Source organism: Myotis brandtii, unplaced genomic scaffold, assembly GCF_000412655.1.
Source record: "Myotis brandtii unplaced genomic scaffold, ASM41265v1 scaffold668, whole genome shotgun sequence".
Taxonomy (NCBI): domain Eukaryota; kingdom Metazoa; phylum Chordata; class Mammalia; order Chiroptera; family Vespertilionidae; genus Myotis; species Myotis brandtii.
Window position 1 is genome coordinate 734,202 of NW_005370597.1, and position 22,419 is coordinate 756,620.

At 39.0% G+C, this 22,419-nt stretch overlaps 2 protein-coding genes across 7 annotated transcripts in view; both read right to left on the minus strand.

The window, feature by feature from the left end:
- The window catches only part of NME5 (NME/NM23 family member 5), an 18,116-nt gene extending 8,344 nt beyond the window's left edge, over positions 1 to 9,772 (minus strand). The window contains exons 1-4 of one of the 5 annotated variants that reach the window (XM_005881011.2): positions 9,557 to 9,772; positions 8,711 to 8,840; positions 3,837 to 4,042; positions 2,421 to 2,521 (exon numbers count right to left, since the gene is read on the minus strand). In XM_005881011.2, coding sequence (XP_005881073.1) covers positions 2,421 to 2,521; positions 3,837 to 4,042; positions 8,711 to 8,839 — 436 coding nt within the window. In that variant the 5' untranslated portion in view covers position 8,840; positions 9,557 to 9,772. Of the gene's footprint in view, positions 1 to 2,420; positions 2,522 to 3,836; positions 4,043 to 8,710; positions 8,886 to 9,019; positions 9,304 to 9,455 lie in introns of those variants that run through there. The other 4 variants (XM_005881010.2, XM_014529102.1, XM_014529103.1 and 1 more) reach the window with 4 other exon arrangements.
- Positions 9,773 to 10,108: 336 nt separating this feature from the next.
- LOC102256863 (bromodomain-containing protein 8-like) lies at positions 10,109 to 21,550 on the minus strand. 2 transcript variants are annotated; one of them, XM_005881014.2, is made up of 7 exons: positions 21,209 to 21,550; positions 19,715 to 19,978; positions 17,847 to 18,004; positions 14,785 to 14,874; positions 14,618 to 14,686; positions 10,991 to 11,168; positions 10,109 to 10,486 (listed from the first exon to the last, which is right to left on the minus strand). In XM_005881014.2, exons 1-7 carry the CDS (start codon positions 21,485 to 21,487, stop codon positions 10,436 to 10,438), a joined length of 1,089 nt encoding a protein of 362 aa, XP_005881076.1. In that variant the 5' UTR covers positions 21,488 to 21,550; the 3' UTR covers positions 10,109 to 10,435. The 2 variants fall into 2 exon arrangements, with proteins under 2 accessions (XP_005881076.1, XP_014384586.1); XM_014529100.1 differs by lacking the exon at positions 19,715 to 19,978.
- Between the last annotated feature and the right edge of the window lie 869 nt (positions 21,551 to 22,419).

Below are 22,419 nucleotides of genomic sequence, written 5' to 3' on the forward strand. Positions count from 1 at the left end.
ACCCGGGCATGTGCCCTTGACCAGAATCAAACCCAGGACCCTTCAGTCCGCAGGCCGATGCTCTATCCACTGAGCCAAACCAGGTAGGGCTAAAATTTATTCTTAAGTATTTTCTTATTGTTGATGCTATTGTAAATAAAATTATTTCCTTAACTTCATTTTTGAATTATTTCTACCTCATTTATTTTTGCTGACCATTTATCATTTGTCTCTGGCATCTAGGGCTAAATGAGGTCATGAGAATAAAAAGTGTTTTTATGTTTCTTATGTTGATAAACTTTCATTGCACTTTTTAATGACATTTATAATTTATACATTGCATTGTATATCTTCATAGGCTTTTAGAATAAGATCATCTTGAGAGTAGGGACATCTTATTTGACTTTGTTTTTATTAAGTTGGTAACTCAACAAATTTGTTGAATGAATGGAAGGTAGCAAAGCTTTACCAGCCATCCCTATTAAAGGGAAAAGGAAGAGCACTAATTTTTTTAAGGGTTAGCAATATGTTTTTGAATATCTTTACAACTTGCTTTAGCCACTCACCATATAGGGTTTTGCACATAGTTCTTGACTGACTGCTAAACAAGATGGAGCTCATACCACAAACTCTGAGAACTTATGCCAAATAACTTCATATTCCCACAGCAAAAGATCTGCAATGTGGTAATTAATCACTTATATGTATCCTATAACTGCTGATTCTCAAATGTCTAACTGTATCTTTTAAATTCATATCTAGAGGATTAATTAATGGGTTAAATAAAAGGCAATCTAAAATAACAGTTTAGGGATATAACCTTATGAGTAAGAAGAGCTTCCAAATTTATCTTCCACTTAAGATAAAGTGAGTTTTTATCCTATTTTAGTTAAAAGCTAAGGAGGAAAAATCTAATTCATTAGTAGGACTAAATCTAAAGTACTACAACATTAAAAAAAAAAATTGATGTTGCCCAGCTGGCGTGGCTCAGTGGTTGAGCATCGACCTATGAATCTGGAGGTCACAGTGTGAATTCCGGCCAGGGAACATGCCTGGGTTGCAGGCTCGATCCCCAGTAGGGGGTGTGCAGGAGGCAGCCAAGCAGTTATTCTCTTTCATCATTGATCTTTCTATCTCACTCTCCCTCTCCCTTCCTCTCTAAAATAAATAAAAATATATTAATAAAAAGAAAACAAAAAACACACAAACTGATGCTTGAGATATGCTTCAAAATAATATGGAAGCAGGAGAAATAGGAGCAGGGGTTATAGATGAAATAAGATTGACCATAACTATTAAAATTGGGTGATGGGTTCATTAGGGGTTTATCATATTATTCTGCCTACTTTTGTGTATGTTGGAAATTTTACACAATAAGCAGTTGTGAAGAAAACGACACCTTAATACAATGGATATGTGACAGAAATTAGATCAGTAAGATTAAATATAAGTAGGCAAATACTTTTGGATACAAATATCTATAAAACAGTTTTTGTTTAAAAATCAGGACTTTTAAATACCCAAGTTAGTTTTCTGTTTTCTTTGAATAAATATTCAGTATAAAATAGAGAGGAACAAGTCTAAGTGAGTTAGAAAAGAAATAACATGCAAAAAAAAATTCAAAACTACCTGATGCTTCGCATTTTGTCTTTATAATGAAAATCAGCAAATTTTCTTTGTCTTAAAATTACTGAAAACAAACTAAAAACCTCAGTGTTGTCCTCATTGTGCCTACTTCTAAAAGATTTATAGCCCAAGCTGGTTTGGCTCAGTGGATAGAGCGTTGGCCTGCGGACTGAAGGGTTCCGGGTTCAATTCTGGTCAAGGGCACATGCCCGGGTTGTGGGCTCGATCCCCAATGTGGGGTGTACAGGAGGCAGCCAATCAATGATTCTCTCTGATCATTGATGTATCTATCTCTCTCCCTTTCTTTCTGCTGAAATCAAAATATATTAAATAAATAAATAAATGATTTATAATCTCTATAACAGGATGGAAACAAACAAAAAAAGGCCAAGAAATATTAATTTCACAGTTGCATGTGTGCTGGACAAACAGTAAACTGTTAGAGAAAATGGTAAACCAATCATAATTTCCAAGGAAGATTCTTTTTTTCATATGTAACAAACTTCACTGATGCATTATAGATAACTCAGAGGAATTACAACACAGAAGGAGAAGAGAAACCCTAAATATTTCTAGTCCAAGAGAAAAGAAAGAAAAAAAATTAAACTGTTCTCAAAAGATTTCCTAGAAGGCACAATTTAGTTCTGAAGATAATGTTGAGTTTTCTATTCTTGGCTTTAACTTAACTACAACTTGAAAATACGACAAAATATATTGGAGAAAAGCAATTACTTTTTTCCTAGTTACATCCCAAAATAAAAGAAAAAGCAAACAATAAGGAGATGCAATTGACTAATTACTTATCTATAACTCACCTTCAGGAAACATGAATCGAATTTCTCTTTCGGCTGCAGCAAAATCATAACTCCCATGAAGTGCATTCCTTAGGTCATCTGTGCCATAAATTGCCCTTAGACTAAAAGCAAGTTAGAGATGATGACCATCCTACCTGACAACCTTTTTCTTACTTTTCACATATGCATCCTGTTTAGGTATTTTACAAAAGCTTTGCCACTTCTCACATATGGTTTTAAGCTTGAATTCAAGCTTTAATCTATCTAGATGAGGGTCAAATATCTTTAAAATCTTCAGGAGGGATACACTGGGAAAATAGGAGTTCGCTGGATGAAAAAGAGGTGTTTTGTGAGAAGTGAAAAAGCAATATCAATTCAAAAGTGCAAGAACTCGCCTGGCTGGCGTGGCTCAGTGGTTGAGCGTCGACCTATATGAACTAGGTGTTCATGGTTCAATTCCCAGTCAGGGCACATGCCCAGGTGGCAGGCTCGATCCTCTGTGTGGGGTGTGCAGGAGGCAGCTGATCAATGATTCTCATCATTGATACTTGTATCTCTCTCTCCCTTCCTCTCTGTAATCAATAAAAATGTATTTTTTTAAAAAGTGCAGGAATTCAATGTCCACTGGTTTCTAGACATTAATGATAATGCTGGAAATCTTGATTTCTGGTCCTATATTATCAATATTCTTTCAAAATACCACACCAATTTTCTCATGAAAAACCCTACTTTAGTGGTAGTTTAATTCCAGGATAAGAGAATAAGGTTAATCAACCATAAACAGACATTCCCTGAGACCTTTTGTGTTATTTGGTATTAAGATACAGATTTAAATAGTTAAAACATAAAATGGACCTCTCTGCCTCCCCAAAAAACCAAACAACAACAAAAAAAAAACAGTTAAATTGAGGAAAACTTTCAAATAAAAGAAAATCGGGACCTCTCTGCCTCCCCAAAAAACCAAACAACAAAAAAACCAGTTAAATTGAGGAAAACTTTCAAATAAAAGAAAATCCCTATTACAATGAAATCAGATTTTTTTTTTCATTTTCATAGTTAGATTGCATTTTTCCCTAGGAAAATTACCTGAGGGACAGCGCAATGGCGAGGATGACTCTTAAGCACATAGTGGGGTTTAGAAATGTTGTCCCATTATGTCTTTATCTAGGCACTTGTCTAAGATCAAAATTTTCACCAGATCCTCTCCCTAGTACCTTCAGCACATGCTCACTGTTCTCCCCATCTCGTCCTTCCCATGTTCATTAATTCATATTGCCCTGCGCCTAGTCCCATTTTCACTTCCTTTGATGCTCCTAGTAGTTAAGTCTTAACCCTGTAATTTTTGCTTTTAATTTTGATACCTCTTTATGACTTAACAATAAAAAGGATGTATGGTTTTTATCAACAACAAAAAAGAAAGAAAAAAAAGAAAATTACCTGTCTGGGTGTGTCTCCTTAGCTACTAAGCTATTACTTGGCCCCAAAAGTTCTTTCCAGTAAGAGATGGCTTTATGTCTAGCTAATATCATGGCAACAAGTGGTCCAGAACTCATATAAGCTGTTAAGTTGGGGAAAAACATTTTTCCATACTGTTCCACATAAAAGTTACTACAATGCTCAGGGCTAAGCTGTAATTTTCTTCTCTATAAGAGAAACAAAATCAACAAAAGCATTTAAAGTGACAGTTCAATAATACCTGGTTAAGTCATTAATAACTTGAAATTAGTACCAACCTGATTACAAATTTGACATTTTTTTTGTATTATGAAGAAAGGATGAGGTAAGAAAATTAAATGTAGGATGTAAATAAAATTATAAGAATTATTTAACCAACTTAAGAAAAACTATTCCATCAACACATGCTTTTTAAAAATATATATATATTTATTGATTTCAGAGGAAGGGAGAGGGAGAGATAGAAACATCAATGATGGGAATCGAACCTCTGATCCTTCGGTGTGCAGGTCAACACTCTAACCACTGAACCACACCAGCCAGGGCAGTATTTTGTTGATGTATACTCTGTGTACATTAAAGTAACAAAAATGGACCTTAGAATATTCCAATTCATTCTTCTTATCTATTTGTGGTATTTTCCTATTTATTGTGAAAATCTCTTACAGTATTTTAAGGGAACTGGTCTCACTGTGGCACTTAGAAATAATATGCAGTGGTTTCAAGATGGCAGCAGAGTAGGTGGATCTTTCTTGTACTTCCTCCCAGAACCAAACTGGAAATAAAACTAAACTGGGGAACATTCACCCTGAGGACTAGCTGAAGAGGAGATTTTTAACAAGAAAGTGCAGAAACTACCTCAAGACTGGTACGAAAGGCTGGGTCAAGAGAGGGACTGGCCCAGCTCCGACAGGCTGCAGGCCAAGGGTAAGGAGGGATATCTAGGTTGTGGGGAGTTTTCCTGGAGAGGAGCAAGGCCTGGACCACACGCCAAGCTCAGCCCAGAGCACCAGAGCAGAGAACAGTGATCCACATAACAACCAGCTGTGAAAGGTATCAAGGCGTCTATCCATCGGGAGGAGAATGAACCTATTAGCGATAAAGCCACACCCAGCAAGTGTGCTCAGTGGATGAGCATCAGACCATAAACCAAGAGGTTCTGGGTTCCATTCCCGGTCAGGACACATGCTTGGGTTGTGGGCTCGATCCCCAGTGTGGGGCATGCAGGAGGTAGCCAATTAATGATTCACCATTGATGTTTCTTTCTCTTCCTCTCTGAAATCAATAAAAATATATTTTTAAAAACACCTATATATGTCACTTCCTATTAATACATACATTAGATATACTAATACACGTATTGATATAAAGTAGGACTGTTGAGTAATAGGGTATGCCATCTGTAATAACGATAGAAACTTGCCAGATTCCCTACCACAGGGGCCATGCCATGTACTTCTATATTTTTGACAGATGCTTTCTCAGTGTTATTTTAATTTGCTTTTTTCATACTTAGAGATTGAGTATCTTTTCATATGTTCAAGAAGCATTTGTTTTCTTTTTTTAACTGATTTTTGAGAAAGAGGAAGGGAGAGAGAAACATTGATTTGTTGATCCACTTATTCATGCATTCATTGGTTGATGCTTTTATGTACCCTGACCAGGGATCAAACCTGTGACCTTGCGGTACTGGAACCACACTCTACCCAAGTGAACTACGGGGTCAGGGCCAAGAAGCATTTTTCTTTCTCTGTGATCATCTACATGTTCTGCCAATTTTCAGCTGAATTTTTATCTTTTTCTAGGAGCTCTTTCTATATTAGGGAGATTAGGCCTTTGTGATATGAGTTGCAAACCTTTTTTTCAAGTTTGTCATTTGTGTTTTGACTTTGCCTACGGTGTTTATTTGGTCATGCAGAAGTTTTTTATGTTTATAGTCCTATCAATCTTATCTTTCATGGTTCCTAGACTTTAAGTCAAAGTAAAAAAGGCTGTCCCACTCCAAGAATAAAGAAAATCATCTTGCCCCAGCTGGTTTGGCTCAGTTGATAGAGCATTGGCATACAGACCAAAGGGTCCTGGGTTTGATTTTGGTCAAGGGCATGTACCTTGGTTGCAGGCTTCTCTCTGGCCTGGGCCCTGGTGCAGAAGGCAACCAATCAATGTGTTTCTCTCAGATTGATGTTTCTCTCTGTCTTTCCCTCTCTCTTCTATTCTCCCTAAAAAATCGATGGAAAATATTCTAGGGTGAAATTAACAACAAAAAAATTTAAAAAAAAAGAAATTCATCTTTTCTTCTAGAATATATATGGTTTATATTTTTAATATTTAAATTTCAGAACCATTTGCCATGTATGTAGTATAATACTTGAATCCAACTTTTAAAAAAATCACAAATAGGATTTTTTATTTGTCACCATTAAATGTCTGAATTTTAAACAGATTCTCAGACTGGGGGCTCATATCCATTAGCTCATTCAACTTCAGCACCTGTCTGATCCCCAGTAGCTTTTCCAGAACTGCTACCTTCACTATGAAGCTCCATGAGTTTTCCCAATTCAAATTTGAACTTCTTCAGCATTTTGACTTTTCTTACAAAGACATCATGGAGAGAATAAATAGATTGGTAAGCTTTTTCTGCCTTTTCTAATGCTATCTGGAATCAATTAATTGACCACTTCTTTCAAGTCATTTGTTTGCACTTCTTGGGTCATGATTTCCATCAGGTTCTGGATTTGGTGGACCTGTTGATGCTGAGCTTAAGAGTCTTCCAAATCTGATTGTTTCACTTCTTTATAAAATAAAAACAACAAAGATAGATGAAGCAAATAACTATTGCTAATCTTGACATCAACATGAGCTTCTATCATGATCTGCCACTTTTTTACCATTTTGTCACAGGTAAGATCCATGCCATGGAAATTAGTCACAGTTTTTGCCTGAACAGCTTCAGTAATTAGCTTGAATTTTCTAAATGCAACTTATTCTGCAGATCAGCTAGGCTCATTTCAAAAACATGACCCTTGAGACCATCAGATGTGATTTTGGTTTCTTGAGTTCTCATGACTAGTGTTTTTCCAACATTTCTTTTTAAAAATTAATTAATTAATTTATTTATTTTTAACCCTCACCTGAGGATATTTTTTTCCATTGATTTTTAGACAGAGTGGAAGGGAGAACATCAAAGTGAGAGAGACACATCAATTGGTTGCCTCCCACATGTGCCCCTAACTGGAGCCAGGGATAGAACATGCCCTTGACCAGGAATTGAACCCTCGACCCTTTTGTTCAAGGGCTGATGCTCTAACCACTGAGAAAAACTGGCGAGGGCTCCAATATTTCTTATATTGAATATAGCTAGTGCTTTCACATCATACAATCTTTCTTAGAAAATGGGTCAACCTCTTGCCCTGACTGGTTTGGCTCAGTGGATAGAGCGTCGGCCTGCAGACTGAAGGGTCCCAGGTTCGATTCCGGTCAAGGGCATGTACCTTGGTTGCGGGCACATCCCTAGCAGGGGGTATGCAGGAGGCAGCTGATTGATGTTTCTCTCTCATTGATGCTTCTAACTCTCTATCCCTCTCCCTTCCTCTCTGTAAAAAATCAATAAAATATATTTTAAAAAAAAGAAAAGAAAAGAAAATGGGTCAACCTCTTTATTCTTGAGTCCCTTTTTGCCTCCTTTCATAAGAGACTGGTTCTTGCCCACTGCCATGGTGCTGCTCAGAGAGCCAAAAGGCCAATCCAAGTTTTTAAAAAATTGCTACTTGGTTTTCCTAACATTTATTAAAAAGTTCATTTTACCTGAGTCCTTTCATTACTATATGAAATATCTCCTTATACTTTCCTGTATTCTTTCTTTACACTTTCTTATACCATTCCTATCTTCAGCCTCCACCCATCCTAAGTTCAACTGATATCCCATTTCTTTCCTGAAGATTCTCCTTTTCATTTTTTAAAACATTGACTAAATAGGCAATATGACACAGTATAAGAGATTAAAAACTGGAATTTCAAATAAAAATGCTACAAAAAAGGAAGATTAAACATATTAAATTCTATTTAATATTTTTTTACATTCATTTTCAAACCTCTACCAACTGCAGAACAAAAAAGGCTTAAAACATTGTTTGTAATTATTGAAAAAAAAATACCAACAGTCTCAAAGTCTATCAATAGAGGACCAAGTAGTCCACCCAGTGTGGCTCAGTCCTTGAGCATGGATCCATGCACCAAGAGGTCATTGGTTGGATTCCCAATCTGAGAGCCTGGGTTGTGGGCCCAATCCCCAGCAGGGGGTGTGCAGGAGGCAGCCAAACAATGTTGTTTCTCTCTCATCATGTTATCTCTCTCTCCCTATCCCTTCCTCTCTCTCTAAAATCAATACTTTTTTTTTAAAGAGGACCAAGTAAATAAATTGTGGTTCATCCACACAGGGGGATATTACACAAAAGTTAGGACGAATAAGCTAGATTCAGATGTAATGATCTGAAATGCTATTTGAGGGATTTGTAAAGGTGGTCAAAAGAAGGGGATTGTCCTATTTTAAGGGGTGAGAGAGATACTTGTGAATGCATAGAAAATACTGGAAGAACAGAAAGTGTTAAGTGGTTGCCCCTTTCTGAAGACTGGGATTTGGAGTGGGAGAGGAGGTAAAAGAATTTTATTTTTCATTTTACATATTTTGAAGTGTGAAAAAAAACTTTAAAACTATCTCATGTAACTTTTATAGTTAGAAGAATAAACCTAAATTTAATGCTAAATACTATGGATCTAAATAGGTTAACACATTTACATAAACATAAAAAATAAAGATCAATGAGAGAAAATAACATAATCATGTCCCCAAAAGTTACCTGAACAATGGTGAATCCAGATCTGATAATAATATCTTGTATCTCCTCCTCTTTGTCAACAATATCTGGTTTGATAATGGCCAGAGTTTTTTCTACATATATCTGAAGTGGGGACATCGATAGTTCCATTCTGGTTTTTTGAGGTACAAGTTAAAGAGATTCTTGACGGTATCAACTGCAATGACATGCATTCCCCCGACCCAATTAAATGTAATTGTGATTAAGAACGGCATTATTAAGTGCTTGATCTTATTAATTTATAAAGTTAGAAACTGCAATATATTTTTCTATAAGCAGTGTCTTTGATACAGGCATACATGGGAGATATTGCAGGTTCTGTCTCGAGTATCACAATAAAGGGTGTGATCTTTTTTGCTGATGGAGGGTCTTGCCTTCAGTTTGTAAAACATGCAATACCTGTGTAGCGCAGAAAGCAAGTGCAATAAAAGGAGGTATGCCTGTATACAATTTCTACTCTGTGGTTGTGCCTTGGGATTTCCTGAACACTGTCTTTTCTTCTCCCCGTCTCCCCCATCATCACTATTTATCCCCTCTATGCCCACTTCCACCTGCACCCCACCCCATCCCTCCGCAATCATTACACTACTGTCTATGTCCATGAGGATTGAGCAAAAAAGAAAACGAGAGGAGAGAGGGAAGGGGGGGGAGAGCGAGGGGGGGGGGGGGGGGGAGAAAGAGAGAGAGAGAGAGAGAGAGAGAGAGAGAGAGAGAGATTCCTAAATACTTTCAATGAGGTGGAGATGCCACAGGGCAACTTGAAGGCTGGAAATGGCGAAGATTTTAGGCGCAGCAACCGGAGACTGTGTAGGCAACTCTCCGCGATACAGCGACAGGTTCAGCGCCCCGGCCCGCCAGGATGACTATGCATAGTAGGGTCAGGAAGGGTTGGAAAGTAGGATCCCAGGTCTCCTGGACCTCTCCCAGCCGCAGCCGCAGATTCTGAGTCTGAGGTTGGTCTGGGCACTCACCTCAGTGCTAACACGTCCTGTGCGACCACTACTGGTTGCTAGGAGACGTGAAGCCCAGTTTAGGGACGGTGGCTGCAGAGAGTCAATCCCAGCAGCCCGTTTCACAGCCTCTGGAGGGCTCCTCTTAATCAAGGGAGCCAGCCACAGGCATTTTTATTCCCCTTAAGAATCTTAGCGTACTAGACATTTTCTTACATTTTCGTCATAATTTAGCTTCTTTCATCCTCCTACTCATTTGAAGCATGCTTCAATTATCCCCATTTTATAAATGAGACAAAGCATAAACACTTTCCCTTCACCCACCCCATCACCCTTCCATGTCAAATACCTTCCTCATTTCACCAAATGATGCTGTCCCCTCTATTCCCAGCTTCTGTAATCATTAAAAAGCAATCTTATACTTGTGAAGTAACATTTATTTATAGAGCAGTCATAAGAGGTCTAATCCAATTACCTCTAAATTAAGCCTATAGATATAGAACAAAGATATGGGTGATATTTATTACATCAAATAAGTTTCCCCCCTTTTCTTAAAATTATGTCCACAGGCATCTTTGACTCCTAGGTTGTGAGTTAAGGTATTATTCTTATTATGAAAGACAACAGAGAAGGTAAACAAGTACTGGGATCTTCTCTGGATCAGTCTCAATGAAAGGTCCAAATTCCAGAAAAGGTCAGGGTAGCAGCTCCAGGTTAACAAAACAGGCTTTTCATCATGCACTGGGTTGGCTGGTTCTCATTCCAGACTATTTAAGTTTCTTCTTTTGTCTAGCCAAATACTCAGCACCTACAGGGTCAAGGCAGATAGCAAGCTATGAATCTTAAAAGCCACAGAGGTTTGAATTTCTTTTCCACAGTGAAATTTGATTAGCCTTTTTTTCTGTAAAATATGATGTTACCCAGAAAAGAAACCCTCAAATATAATCTTCTGGCTACTATATCTTATCCCCTATAGACAGACAGTGTGAACATACATTAATATTAACATTTAAAATGGACAGTGACTCTAGCCTCTGGTTTACATGTTTAGCCCTCTGGTTTGAGACTCTGGCAGCAGGAGCTCCCACTACCATTACAGCTCTCTTGAGAACCCTTCAGTACTTCACTGTTAAAACTGGTCCTACTGAGGCTCAGGATTTTCCAAACCAGAAGGTAAAATGTTAATCCTTGAATCACCTCTAAACATAAACTCTGGAAACACTTCAACATCACCCACCCTTATTCTCAGACTTTCTAAAATCTGATTCCAGAGATTACACTTATTTTTCTTGCAGCTGTCTACATACAGTACCTGAATCTGCTCCAGGACTTCTCGCTGCATCTCCACAGCCATATGATACACATGATGATCAGAGTCATTGTACATCACAGCATTTTGGAACATCAGCATCAAGTCTCGCTGGAATTGTGCCATGGTGCGAATCCGTCCCTTAGACAGATTCCTTTTCAGGGTAGTTAAGTCCATGGGTCTACAGGTGACCAAAGAAAAAACACAGAGGAAATCTAACCTTCATGTGGAACATGTGATGACATAACATGCTCTCTTGAAGAACTAACCAGTTTGGGGTTTTTTAATGCATTTTAAAAAATTGATTTTTAGAGAAAGAAAAAGGGAGAGGAAGAGAGAGAAACATCTATGAGAGAATGAAACATTGATCGGCTGCCTCCTACTGGGTATCGAACCAGCAACCCTTAGGGGCACAGGACGATGACCAACCCACTAAGCTACACAGGCCAGGGCAGTAACCCACTTTCTTTCTTTCTTTTTTTTGTTAATCCTCACCCGAGGATATTTTTCCATTGATGTTTAGAGAGAGTGGAAGAGAGAGAAAGACAAAGAGAGAAATATCAATGTGAGAGAGATGTATCGATTGGTTGCCTCGTGCATGAGCCCTGACCAGGGCCTGGGCCAGGGAGGAGCCTGCAACCAAGGTACATGCCTTTGACCGGAATTGAACCCAAGATCCTTCAGTCCACAGGCCGACACTCTATCCATTGAGCCAAACTGGCTAGGGCTCCATTGATTTTTAGACAAAGTGAAAGGGAGGGGGAAAGACAGAGAAACATCAATGTGAGAGAGACACATTGATTGGTTGCCTCCCACATGTTCCTGGGAATCAAGCCTTCAACTAAGGTACTGGAATCAAACCTGGGACTTTTCAGTCCTCGGCCGATGCCCTATCTATTGAGCCAAACCAGCTAGGGCAGTAACTAGCTCTTAATGAAAATGGTAGTAAAGATAACAATCCTCATCATATAATAAAATAGCAACAGCAGTTAACATTTGACTGCTACTACCTAAAATAGGCCAAGTACTAAATTAGGTACTTTCCATTTAACTCAGTTAAACCTCCCAATAAACCTATAAGGTAGGTACCATTATTACAACCAACTGACAATGAGCAAACTGAGATCTGAAGAGGTTAAGTACTAGCTCAAAGTCACACAACCTGGAATCTAATTGGGAGGCAGTCTGACTTCAGAACCTATAGGCACAACCACTATGGTCTACTATTGTAGGAGGAGGGTTGGCCCCAGGTACCAAAGCTGTAAGTAACTCCAATGATCAGTTTGTCATATGGTAGTTATTGACTGATTATTTACAATGTGGAGTCATATATTAGATATTAAATCTACTTTTATTATTGCATAATCAAAAGCTGAGAATGTTTTTCTCCTTTTTAAAAAAAAATATGTTTTATTGACTTTTTACAGAGAGAAAGGGAGAGGGATAGAGAGTTAGAAACATCGATGAGAGAGAAACATCGATCAGCCACCTCTTGCACACCTCCCACTGGGGATGTGCCCGCAACCAAGGTACATGCCCCTGACCGGAATCGAACCTGGGACCCTTGAGTCCGCAGGCCGACGCTCTATCCACTGAGCCAAACGGGTCAGGGCTGTTTTTCTCCTTTCATGGAAAAGAAAAGAGTGAGAAGTGAATATTAAGACAAATTATTATTTTTTAATATATATATTTTTTATTGATTTTGCAGAGGAAGGGAGAGGGGGATAGAGATAGAAACATCAATGATGAGAGAGAATCATTAATCGGCTGCCTCCTGCATGCCCTCTATTGGGAATCGAGCCCACAACCCTTGTGCCCTTGACTGGAATCGACCCCGGGACCCTTCAGTCCACAGGCCAACACTCTATCCACTGAGCCAAACCAGCTAGGGCTTAAGACAAATTATTAATGAAACAGAGAGTGGGTATATAAGAGAAGGAACAGCAGTGTAGAAAGAGGACTGAAGTGAGAGGTAAGAATCTGGGATTTAGCCCGACCAGCATGTCTCAATGGTTGAGCATCCACCTATGAACCAGGAGGTCATGGTTCGATTCCCCGTCAGGGCACATACCTGGGTACGGGCTCAATCCCCAGTGGGGGGCATGCAGGAAGCAGCCAATTAATGATTCTCTCTCATCATTGATGTTTCTATCTCTCTCTCCCTCTTCCTTCCTCTTTGAAATAAAATATTTTAAAAAAAAGAATCTGGATTTAGTTCCAGCTCTGCTATTCACTGTTGATCACAGGCAAGTGAAGACCACCTCTGAGACTTAGTTTCCTTATCTATAGAATGAAGGAATCTGTCTCCAATAGTCCTTTCCTGATCTTTTATACTCTACTAGAGGCCTGTTGCACGAAAAGATTCGTGCAATAGGCCTTCCCTTCCCCTGGCTGCCGGCACCCATTTTCCTCCGGCCCCCGGGACCCAGGCCTTCGCTCCAGCCGGAGCTGCCTTCAGTCTTCGCTGCTCCGGCCGGAGCCGCCTTCAAGCCTTTGCTGCTCCAGCTGGAGCCGCCTTCGGTCTTCGCTCCGCCGCTTCGCGCCTACGTATGCAAATTAACCGCCATCTTTGTTGGCGGTTAATTTGCATATCTCGCTGATTAGCCGATGGGAGGCGTAATGAAGGTATGGTCAATTACCATGTTTGTCTATTATTAGATAGGATTAACATTCTGGTTTATGACAGCATTTTTTATTTACTTATTTCTATTTTTAAAATCTTTATTGTTGAAAGTATAACATATGTCCCTCTTTTCTCCTCATTGATCCCTTCTAGCCTACCCCCAGGCCTCCAAGGCCTTCACCACCCTACTGTCTGAATCCATGGGTTATGCATATATCTATACAAGTTCTTTGATCTCTCCCCGACCCACACCCCCACCTTCCCTCTGATATTTGACAGTCTGTTCCATATTTCTATGTCTCTGGATCTATTTTGTTCATCACTTTATTTATGACAGCAGTTTAAATGAAACATGCTATAAAAATCCAAAATACTGCAACCAGCCAATGTTTGTAACATCATTTGGATTATTATCTTTGCCTTAGCCATACCTATAACTATCAGAATGAATACAGTGTTCCTTTTAAAATTTTGCTCCAAAAGAACAATGTTAAAAACTACTGAAGGTGCCCTAGCTGGTTTGGCTCAGTGGATAGAGCATCAGACTTCGGACTGAAGGGTCCTGGGTTCCATTTTGGTCAAGGGCACATGCTCGGGTTGCAGGCTCGATCCCAAGTAAGGAGCACGCAGGAGGCAGCCAATCAATGATTCTCTGTCATCATTGATGTTTCTATCTCTTTCCCTCTCCTTCCCTCTCTGAAATCAATAAAAAAATATATTTAAAACAACAAACAAAACTACTGAAGGCAAATGTAAGATCATAATAAATGAATCATATTACCTAAAATTTAACAATTAAAATAAGCCTATTTTATCTTTTTGTTCCCCTTCATTCCTTCTCAAATAAAGACTGAGCTCACCATAACTTTACAAACTTGTTTAGTTATAAAGTTTATCTTAAGTTTGTAAGTAATATAAATGAAATAAATAATCTAATAGATGGAAAATAATGGAAGAAAAGACAGACATAAAAGCAACCAACCTTTCTTGCCCCCTTTTCCACTGACCTTTTCACCACATCCTTGTATCCTGGGGCCTGCCTTTCTGACACTGGCTTCAGAAATGGACTGCTGAACCTGTTAGGGGACAAATCCAGAAAGGATGAAGAAACTGTGGAAAGTTACTCTAAATGAGAAAAATCGCTATGAACACCAACAGTGGTTTGGAGACCTACCTGTGACTGGCAATCATCTTCCATACTGGCAGGAGAGTCTTCTTAAATAGTAAGTGATCCTGAACAGGATCACTCTGGCTTAGATCAGACCTATGGGATAAAAAAGGACAGAAAAGAAACAATAACTTTAAAAATAGCATTCTGTCTCTCCTAGGGAGTAATGAGGTTTTCTCAAGACAGTGTTCCTACTTAATAACACTATAAGAATAAAAAAATAATGCTTCCATAAGGGACCCCAAATTCTATAAATATTCTCTTACTAATCACTATTACTCAATGAAGTAGTTATCATTTTATAAAGTATATTACAAATCTATAATTGTCTCCAGCAGGTCTCTTTGCTGATTTGCTCTTTAACACCTGTGACTCTAAAATACTGGTCTATCTTTTTTCACTGGTATTTCCCAAGTGCCTGGCACATAATAGGTGCTCAATTAAGTATCTGATAAATGAATCTAGTCCTGTTTTTATGTAAAAATATGACACATTGATAACTATGTCTCCCATGTCTCCACAGAAGTAAATACTTGGTTTCACATCCCAAAGAATTCTCACATTTTATCTGATTGCTACACAATTTAAGTATTTTTCCTTTTCGCTCTCCTCTATATAGTAACTCTTAAAATACCTAAGAAAATTTCATTTATTCTCATGGCCATTCCTTCTCTGAGTTAAACTATCTATTTAGTTTTTCTTCAGAGATGAAACTGTTCAATGCTTTCTTTTTCTTTCTTTTTTTTTTTTAAGAGAGGGAGAGAGAAACATTTATCCGTTTTTCCACTTCTTCATGCATTATTGGTTGCCTCTTGCATGTGCCCTCACCAGGGATTAAACCACAACCTTGGCATATAGGGAGGACAACGCTCTAACCAATTGAGCTACCCAGTCAGGTCTATTTATTTTTATAATTTTCCAAGTTGGCAAGTTTTCTATTTACTCAAAGTTAAACATTATCCACCCTATTATTTTCTCTAAATGAGTTCTCTTCACAGCTAAGTCTTCACACCCTCATTTTGCTTTATGTACCTTATAGTGTGCATCCATTTGAGAACAACTCACATCTCATTTTATCTTTCTCCAATTTGAGCAGCTTCACGTAACTGTTCATTTTCATGATGTAATATCTTACCTGCATCTAAACTATATACCACAAAAATCAACTTATCCTTAAACACAGGACCCTATCAGAGCAAGGCATTTAAAGTCCTGCAAACAAACTTCCTTTGTTTCTGATCAGTCAACCAGAATGAATAATAACTCCTTGGTGCTGGTGCAATTTATTCACACATCTATGCAACAGATATTTAATACGTTTCCATTATATGAAAGGTACTGCACTAGGTTCTGTAACCTCATAATCAATCGCCTTTGCAATATTTTAAGAAACAACCTGTTGCTTATCTTTATTTCCACCTATTTAGAAATGCATGGCAAGCAACTACAAGTAAAAGTGTGGGAGTGGAGCCCTAGCTGGTTTGGCTCAGAGTGTCGGCCTGGGGACTGAAGAGTCCTGGGTTCGATTCCTGTCAAAGGCACATGCTTGGGTTGTGGGCTCGATCCCCAGTACGGGGCCTGCAGGAGGCAGCCAGTCGATGATTCTCTCTCATCATTGATGTTTCTATTTCTATCCCCCTCTACCTTCCTCTCTGAAATCAATAAAAATAAAAAATAAGGAATCTAGATAAATTAAAATTAATTAATTAATTACTTTAATAATAATAAAAAGTGTGGGAGTGGAAAGGAGCTGCAGACTGGGAGTGATGCTCCAAAGGCTCTACTTCTCTCTACTCTTGAGAGTCAGTACAGACTAAGGGTGAAGACAGAAAAGAGGGGCCTGGAGAATGTCTATCCCTCCAAGTAGTTTTAACCTTCCCAATGACAGCACAAGAACTCAGCTTTCTAGTTCTCCTTAAACTATCTGACCAAGCAAACTCAATTACTAATATCTATTGCCATTCAAGACACTGAAATATCTTGAAATAATACGTCCCAGATTAGAGATTTCCTGTTTTTTTAGATAGTTATCACATGCCATCTTCTCATACACAGTTACAGAAAAGCAAAAGAAGCAATTCTTCAATAACCTAGTTTTTAAGCTGTATTCTATTTGTATAACAAAAAATTGAAATCTGCTATCTAAAAAATATATATACATGGTTCAGTTGTATACCTTAAATTTAAAAAGGCTAAAATAATTATTGGTTTGCCTTTCCACAGATATGTGGGTGGATCAGGAAAACAAAACTGTTCATGCTATCTTCTCTCAATGGACAAAAGATCAGGCCCAGAAAAGGAATTATTTATTATCATAACAAAAATAACTTTGTTTTCTGATTTAGAAGAAATTCACTTTACTAAAAAGAAAAAAATTCTAAAATGTAACCTTTGGCCCCATAATTACTTATAAAAAGATGAGACGAGCATATAAACAATTTCCTAAGATTTGTGAAAAAGGAACAGAGATCATAACTTCAAACTAATTTTTCATTTCAAGTTAATAGGAGCTATCTTAGCATTTTTTAAATTAATTAAGTTGTTGATTGATTTTAGAGAGACAGGAAGGGGGGAGAGAGGGAGAGTGTGAGCGAGAGCAAGAAAGACATCGATTTGTTGTTTCACATATTTATGCATTCATTGGTTAATTCTTATATGTGCCCTGACCAAGGATTGAACCTATAACCTGGTGTATCAGGAAATGCTCTAACAAACTGAGCTAACTGGTTAGAGCCTGCCTTAGTATTTTTAAAAGAAGTATAGTTTGTATAACAGACATGAGGGACAATCTGAATTAGCAATATTGCCTGAATAAAGATTAGAAAGAAGGGTTATTTATGAAAGAGATTCTTAATGTTGATAAAACAGACTTGTTTTATAAGAGGAAAGCATATAGACTTATATTTATACAGTAAAATTATATTTAATTCTATTTCTAGTGTTTTCCAACTCTAATTTCCTTTTTTTACTTTGCAAAAGTAATCTATATTCATGCTAACAATTCAAACAGGCATAAACAGAAGTAAAAGCATAAATCCTAACAAGCTTGGATAAGTATCTATACTTACAGATTTGAGGAAGTAGCATGGCTGAAAAGGACATCCACCAGAGGAGCCTCCTGAATGCTAGAGCCATCATCACACTCACCTGAGGAGGGCCGGTCTTCCATCTCTGACACATACCCTTCGCCCTGGTCCTCTTCTTTGGATTCTTGCTGAACCTCTCCCTAGGAGTGCCAGGAAACAATGGAAACTTTAGAAAAAGATTTACTATCTGCAAGGTAATTTTAATTAATTTATTTTTATTACTGAGAGAGAGATTTATTATTCCACTTATTTATGCATTCATTGGTTGTTTCTTTCTTTCTTTTAAATTAATTAATTTATTTTTTCATTGGTTGTTTCTTGTATATACCATGACCAGGGATTGAACCCACTACCTTGGAGTACTGGGTTAGTGCTCTAACCAACTGAACTACACGTTCAGGGCCTCTGCAAGGTAATTTTACATGTATAGAGTAAATGAAAGCTGACCTTAAGGTGAGAAGAGGCCAAATATATAAAGCTATAAAAGAAATTAGAGAAATATGACTTAACTAGACCTAAGTCAATTCTTGTTAACAATCTTGCTGGAGAACTTTGACTCTGTACTCCAAGAAAAAAATAAAAAAGCAATATATTCAATTCTAGATGGATGCTGTATCCTTTTATTTATTTACTAGAGGCCCGGGACACGGATTTGTGCACCGGTGGGGTCCCTTGGCGTGGCCTGTGGGGATCAGGCCAAAATCGTCAATCCAACATCCCCCGAGGGATGTAGTAGTGTGAGAAGCAGCAGATAGTTGGGGAGGAGCCTGAGCCCGGGCTGGGCACCGCGCCACTCCAGCTCATCCCGGCCCTGCTACACCTGCCGCCACCGCCACTCGCCACTCGGTAGGCTCACTGCCCCTCCACTGCGGTCTCTGCACACTCGTCGTAGGGTAATACCAGCGCACCCATGACCGAGAAGCAGCAGCAGGCTCACGCCCAGTAAGTCCTGATGTCAGTCCTGATCCTGGTCACGGTCCCGGTCCAGATGGGGGAGGGGTGCACAGGGGGAATGTCCGCAGGAGAGGCTCGCACCACAGAGGCGCTCACCAGCTGTGAGCCTGGCATCTGGCGCCCATCAGTCAGCTGAGCGATGCTCCCACTGTGGGAGCGCACTGACCACCAGGGGGCAGCTCCTGCATTGAGCGTCTGCCCCCTGGTGGTCAGTGTGCATCATAGCGAACGGTCAAAAGGTCACTTAGGCTTTTATATAGATTTATTTATTTAGTTAGTTAATCCTCACCTGAGGATATTTTTTCCATTGATTTTTAGAGAGAGTGGAAGGGAGGGGTACAGAGGGAAACATCGATGTGAGAGACACTGAATGGTTGCCTCCTGCATTTGCCCCAATCAGGGCCAGGGATCGAACCTGCAACCAAGGTACATGCCCTTGACCAGAATCAAGCCCGCGACTGTTCAGTCACCAGGGTGATGCTCTAACCACTGAGAAAACTGGCTAGGGCGGATGCTGTATCCTTTTAAAATTTTCATTATTTTTGTGGTCCTGGAGCTAACTAGTCTAACTGGTCAGATAATATTAATGATATTATAAATTCTGAATTTTACTGATTGCTTACTATGAACTAGGCCCTATGCGAAGTTTTTCCCATGAATTATCATTTAACCTCACAGCAAAACTATAAGGTAGAGAAAGAAATAATTCCAGTTACGGCAGAGAAAACTGAGGTTCTAAAATGTTCACAAACATGCTTAAGGTCCCACAGCTAATTGATGCTAAAACCAAGATTTGGACCCAGGTAGTTGAACTCTGGAGTTACCTATGTGCTCTACCACTCTGCTCTGCCTCCCTGTGCAGAGAACTAGACAGCTGGTTTAAGTTATTCACTTACCTCTTCATTCTCTGTTGGTAGTCCCCAAACTGCACAAATATCTGAGGGAGCTGGAGCCACCTCTGGCCTTCCATTTTCTCCCAGTGACTCCTCAGCTACCAATGGTTCTACCTTAGCTGAAAGCTCTTCAGGCTCTCTGCAGGGTTCCTTATCTCCTTCAGTAGCTTCAATTTCCCTTTCCTCTTGTCTGGTATCAGGTGAAGGGCAGCAACCTTCACTTGATTCTTTGCCGCTAATGCACAATGGCTCCATTAAATAAGCTACCTGCAATCATAGTCTATCGTTAGATTAGAAACATCAATAGAAATCATAATCTACATATCAATAATGCCACATGATTACACTGCCACTGTGTCTAAGCCTGAGATGGCAAATAGATTAACTTTTTCAATCATTTAAAATTCATTAAATATCTTATACTGGAGGCCCGGTGCACGAATTTGTGCACCAGTGGGGTCCTTCAGCCTGGCCTGTGGGATCGGGCCAAAACCGGCTCTCTGACAATCTCTGGGATCCCTTGAGGGGTCCCAGATTGCGAGAGGGTGCAGGCCAGGCCAAGGGACCCCACCAGTGCACGATCAGGGCTGGGGAGGGACACGGAAGATTGGCCAGCCAGGAAGGGACCACGGGAGGGCTCCAGGGCCCATCTTGCTCAGTCTCTATTGGCTGGACCCCACCAGCAAGCTAACTTACTGGTTGGAGCGTCTGCCCGCTGGTGGTCAGTGCACGTCATAGTGAGCGGTTGAGCGGCCTTAGAATATCATTAGCATATTATGCTTTGATTCATTGAACGGCCGACCGGTCAACCGGATACTTAGCATATTAGGCTTTTATTATATAGGAAGGATACACAGGCACTATTACTAGTTGGTAAGGACCTAACAGTAAACAAGATATTGTTCTTGCCTCAAGGAGCTTATGTTCTACATTTTCACCTCAAGTGTCAACTCTGATCAACTGGGACTGGCTACCAAACTGCTGAAAATTTTGTCTGCCAAAACAGAAATGGCAACATTTGAACTGGATTCTTGCTGATCTTGACCTATATTCTGCTGAATGTGTGTGTAGTTGCTGCATAAACTGTCAAATTCTGTTTATTTCTGATCCTCAGACCTTAACTAGGGTAATAAAAACACTGTAAATTACTGCCTTAATGTCATACGTTATAAGCTTTAAGGTGAGTTTGGGCAAGAATCATCTCATGACTGAAAGAATGAATTGCAAGGATACTCTTATAGGGTAGTCCTGCATACAGAAATTTCATTTCCTGTCAGGGTCCCAATGACTGGATTTTATAATATTCAGCCCAAAAGTACACATTTGAAGCATATTTTGTTAGTACCAAGTGCTGAAGACACAGCAATGAACTTAGTCCCAGCCACTGTGGAGCATATATTTCAGTAAATAATATTAAGAGTGGTAAAAATATATATGAGTAAGCATTCTCTTAACGTTAAGACTCTTCCAACTTTGGAAATAATGACTCCCCATTACCTCAGAGAGAAAGTGGAGGAGGTTCTGGTGGCTGATTTGCTGTGTCTCTTCCTGAGATTCCTCACTGCCTCCGTCCCCCATAAGCAGCTCACTAGATTCTGTCCCTGGGCTGCTTTCCACTAATTCCTCAGTCCCTGGCTCCTCAGTTTCCCTCCAGCTGCCCACATCAAGATCCAGACTGGAGTCCCACGAGCTGAAGAGGGACCTGCAGTTGTTGCTCAACTCAGAGTCATTGGGATAGTCTTGTTCAGAATCCAACCAAACCCACTCACGCCCCATCTGTAAATACACAGAAAAAAAAATGCATTAAATTCACTCAAATCAATATTCCTAAGGCATTTGCATCTCATCTCCTAAGTTCATTAGAAAGATAAGGGGACAGAAATGTATTTCTACTCATTAGTAACAATAAAAAATAGCTGAAATGAGATCCCAGGAGACAAAATGATCTGTCATTGGGAATAAAGAAAAAGTCCCATGTCAAACAGTATAATAAAGATATTACCCAGTAAGTATTTTTTTCTTGGACTTTCTTATACTCCAAAAGAGAAAGAACTAGAGCATAAGTACAGCATAGGAAATATAGTCAACAATATTGCAATAAATATGAATGGTGCCAGGTGGGTACTAGAAGTATCAGGGGGAACACTTTGCCAAGTATATGATTATCTAACCACTATGGCGTACACCTGAAATACAAAATAATACTGTTAATTGTAATTGAAAATATATATAAAAAATAAAGAACTGGACCATAGTTAGCCGAACAAAATTCCTCTATCCAAAATCATTCTTAAAATCAACTGCAAGGCAATAAATTTGAAGGATAAGTGATATTTTCCTCAGTGTATAGGTATGAACCTATGAACCATTAAATCCTCAAAACATACTTTAAGATTATCCGTTATATCCAATTCTTACTTCTCAGAATGAAAAGTGCAACATCAAGTTTTAAAAATATCTTCCGTTCCTTTCATTACACTATCCTGATTTTCTTACCCCTTTGTTCTCTCCCTTTAAAACTTTCAATAAATCCTTATCTATGTTCTTGCTTAGTCCTTTTACTTCCTCATTGATACATACTTTTAAAAATGTATATACTTTGAGGTTTCAATTTTGATATCTTTTCAGGTGGCTCCCAAAATCTCTGTCTTTAACCGATATGCATTCTGGTCTCATTTCTCCCTGTACCCAAAGGTCAATTCCCTTTT

Bases quoted from the DNA above. Each gene is read 5' to 3' on its own strand.
- LOC102256863 (XM_005881014.2), bottom strand. From the start codon at position 21,487: ATGGGGCGTGAGTGGGTTTGGTTGGATTCTGAACAAGACTATCCCAAT. The intron at 18,005-19,714 runs GTAAGTGAATAA...TGGCACTCCTAG, and splicing joins TACCAACAGAGAATGAAGAG to GGAGAGGTTCAGCAAGAATC. The intron at 14,875-17,846 runs GTAAGTATAGAT...TTTATCCCATAG, and splicing joins CATGCTACTTCCTCAAATCT to GTCTGATCTAAGCCAGAGTG.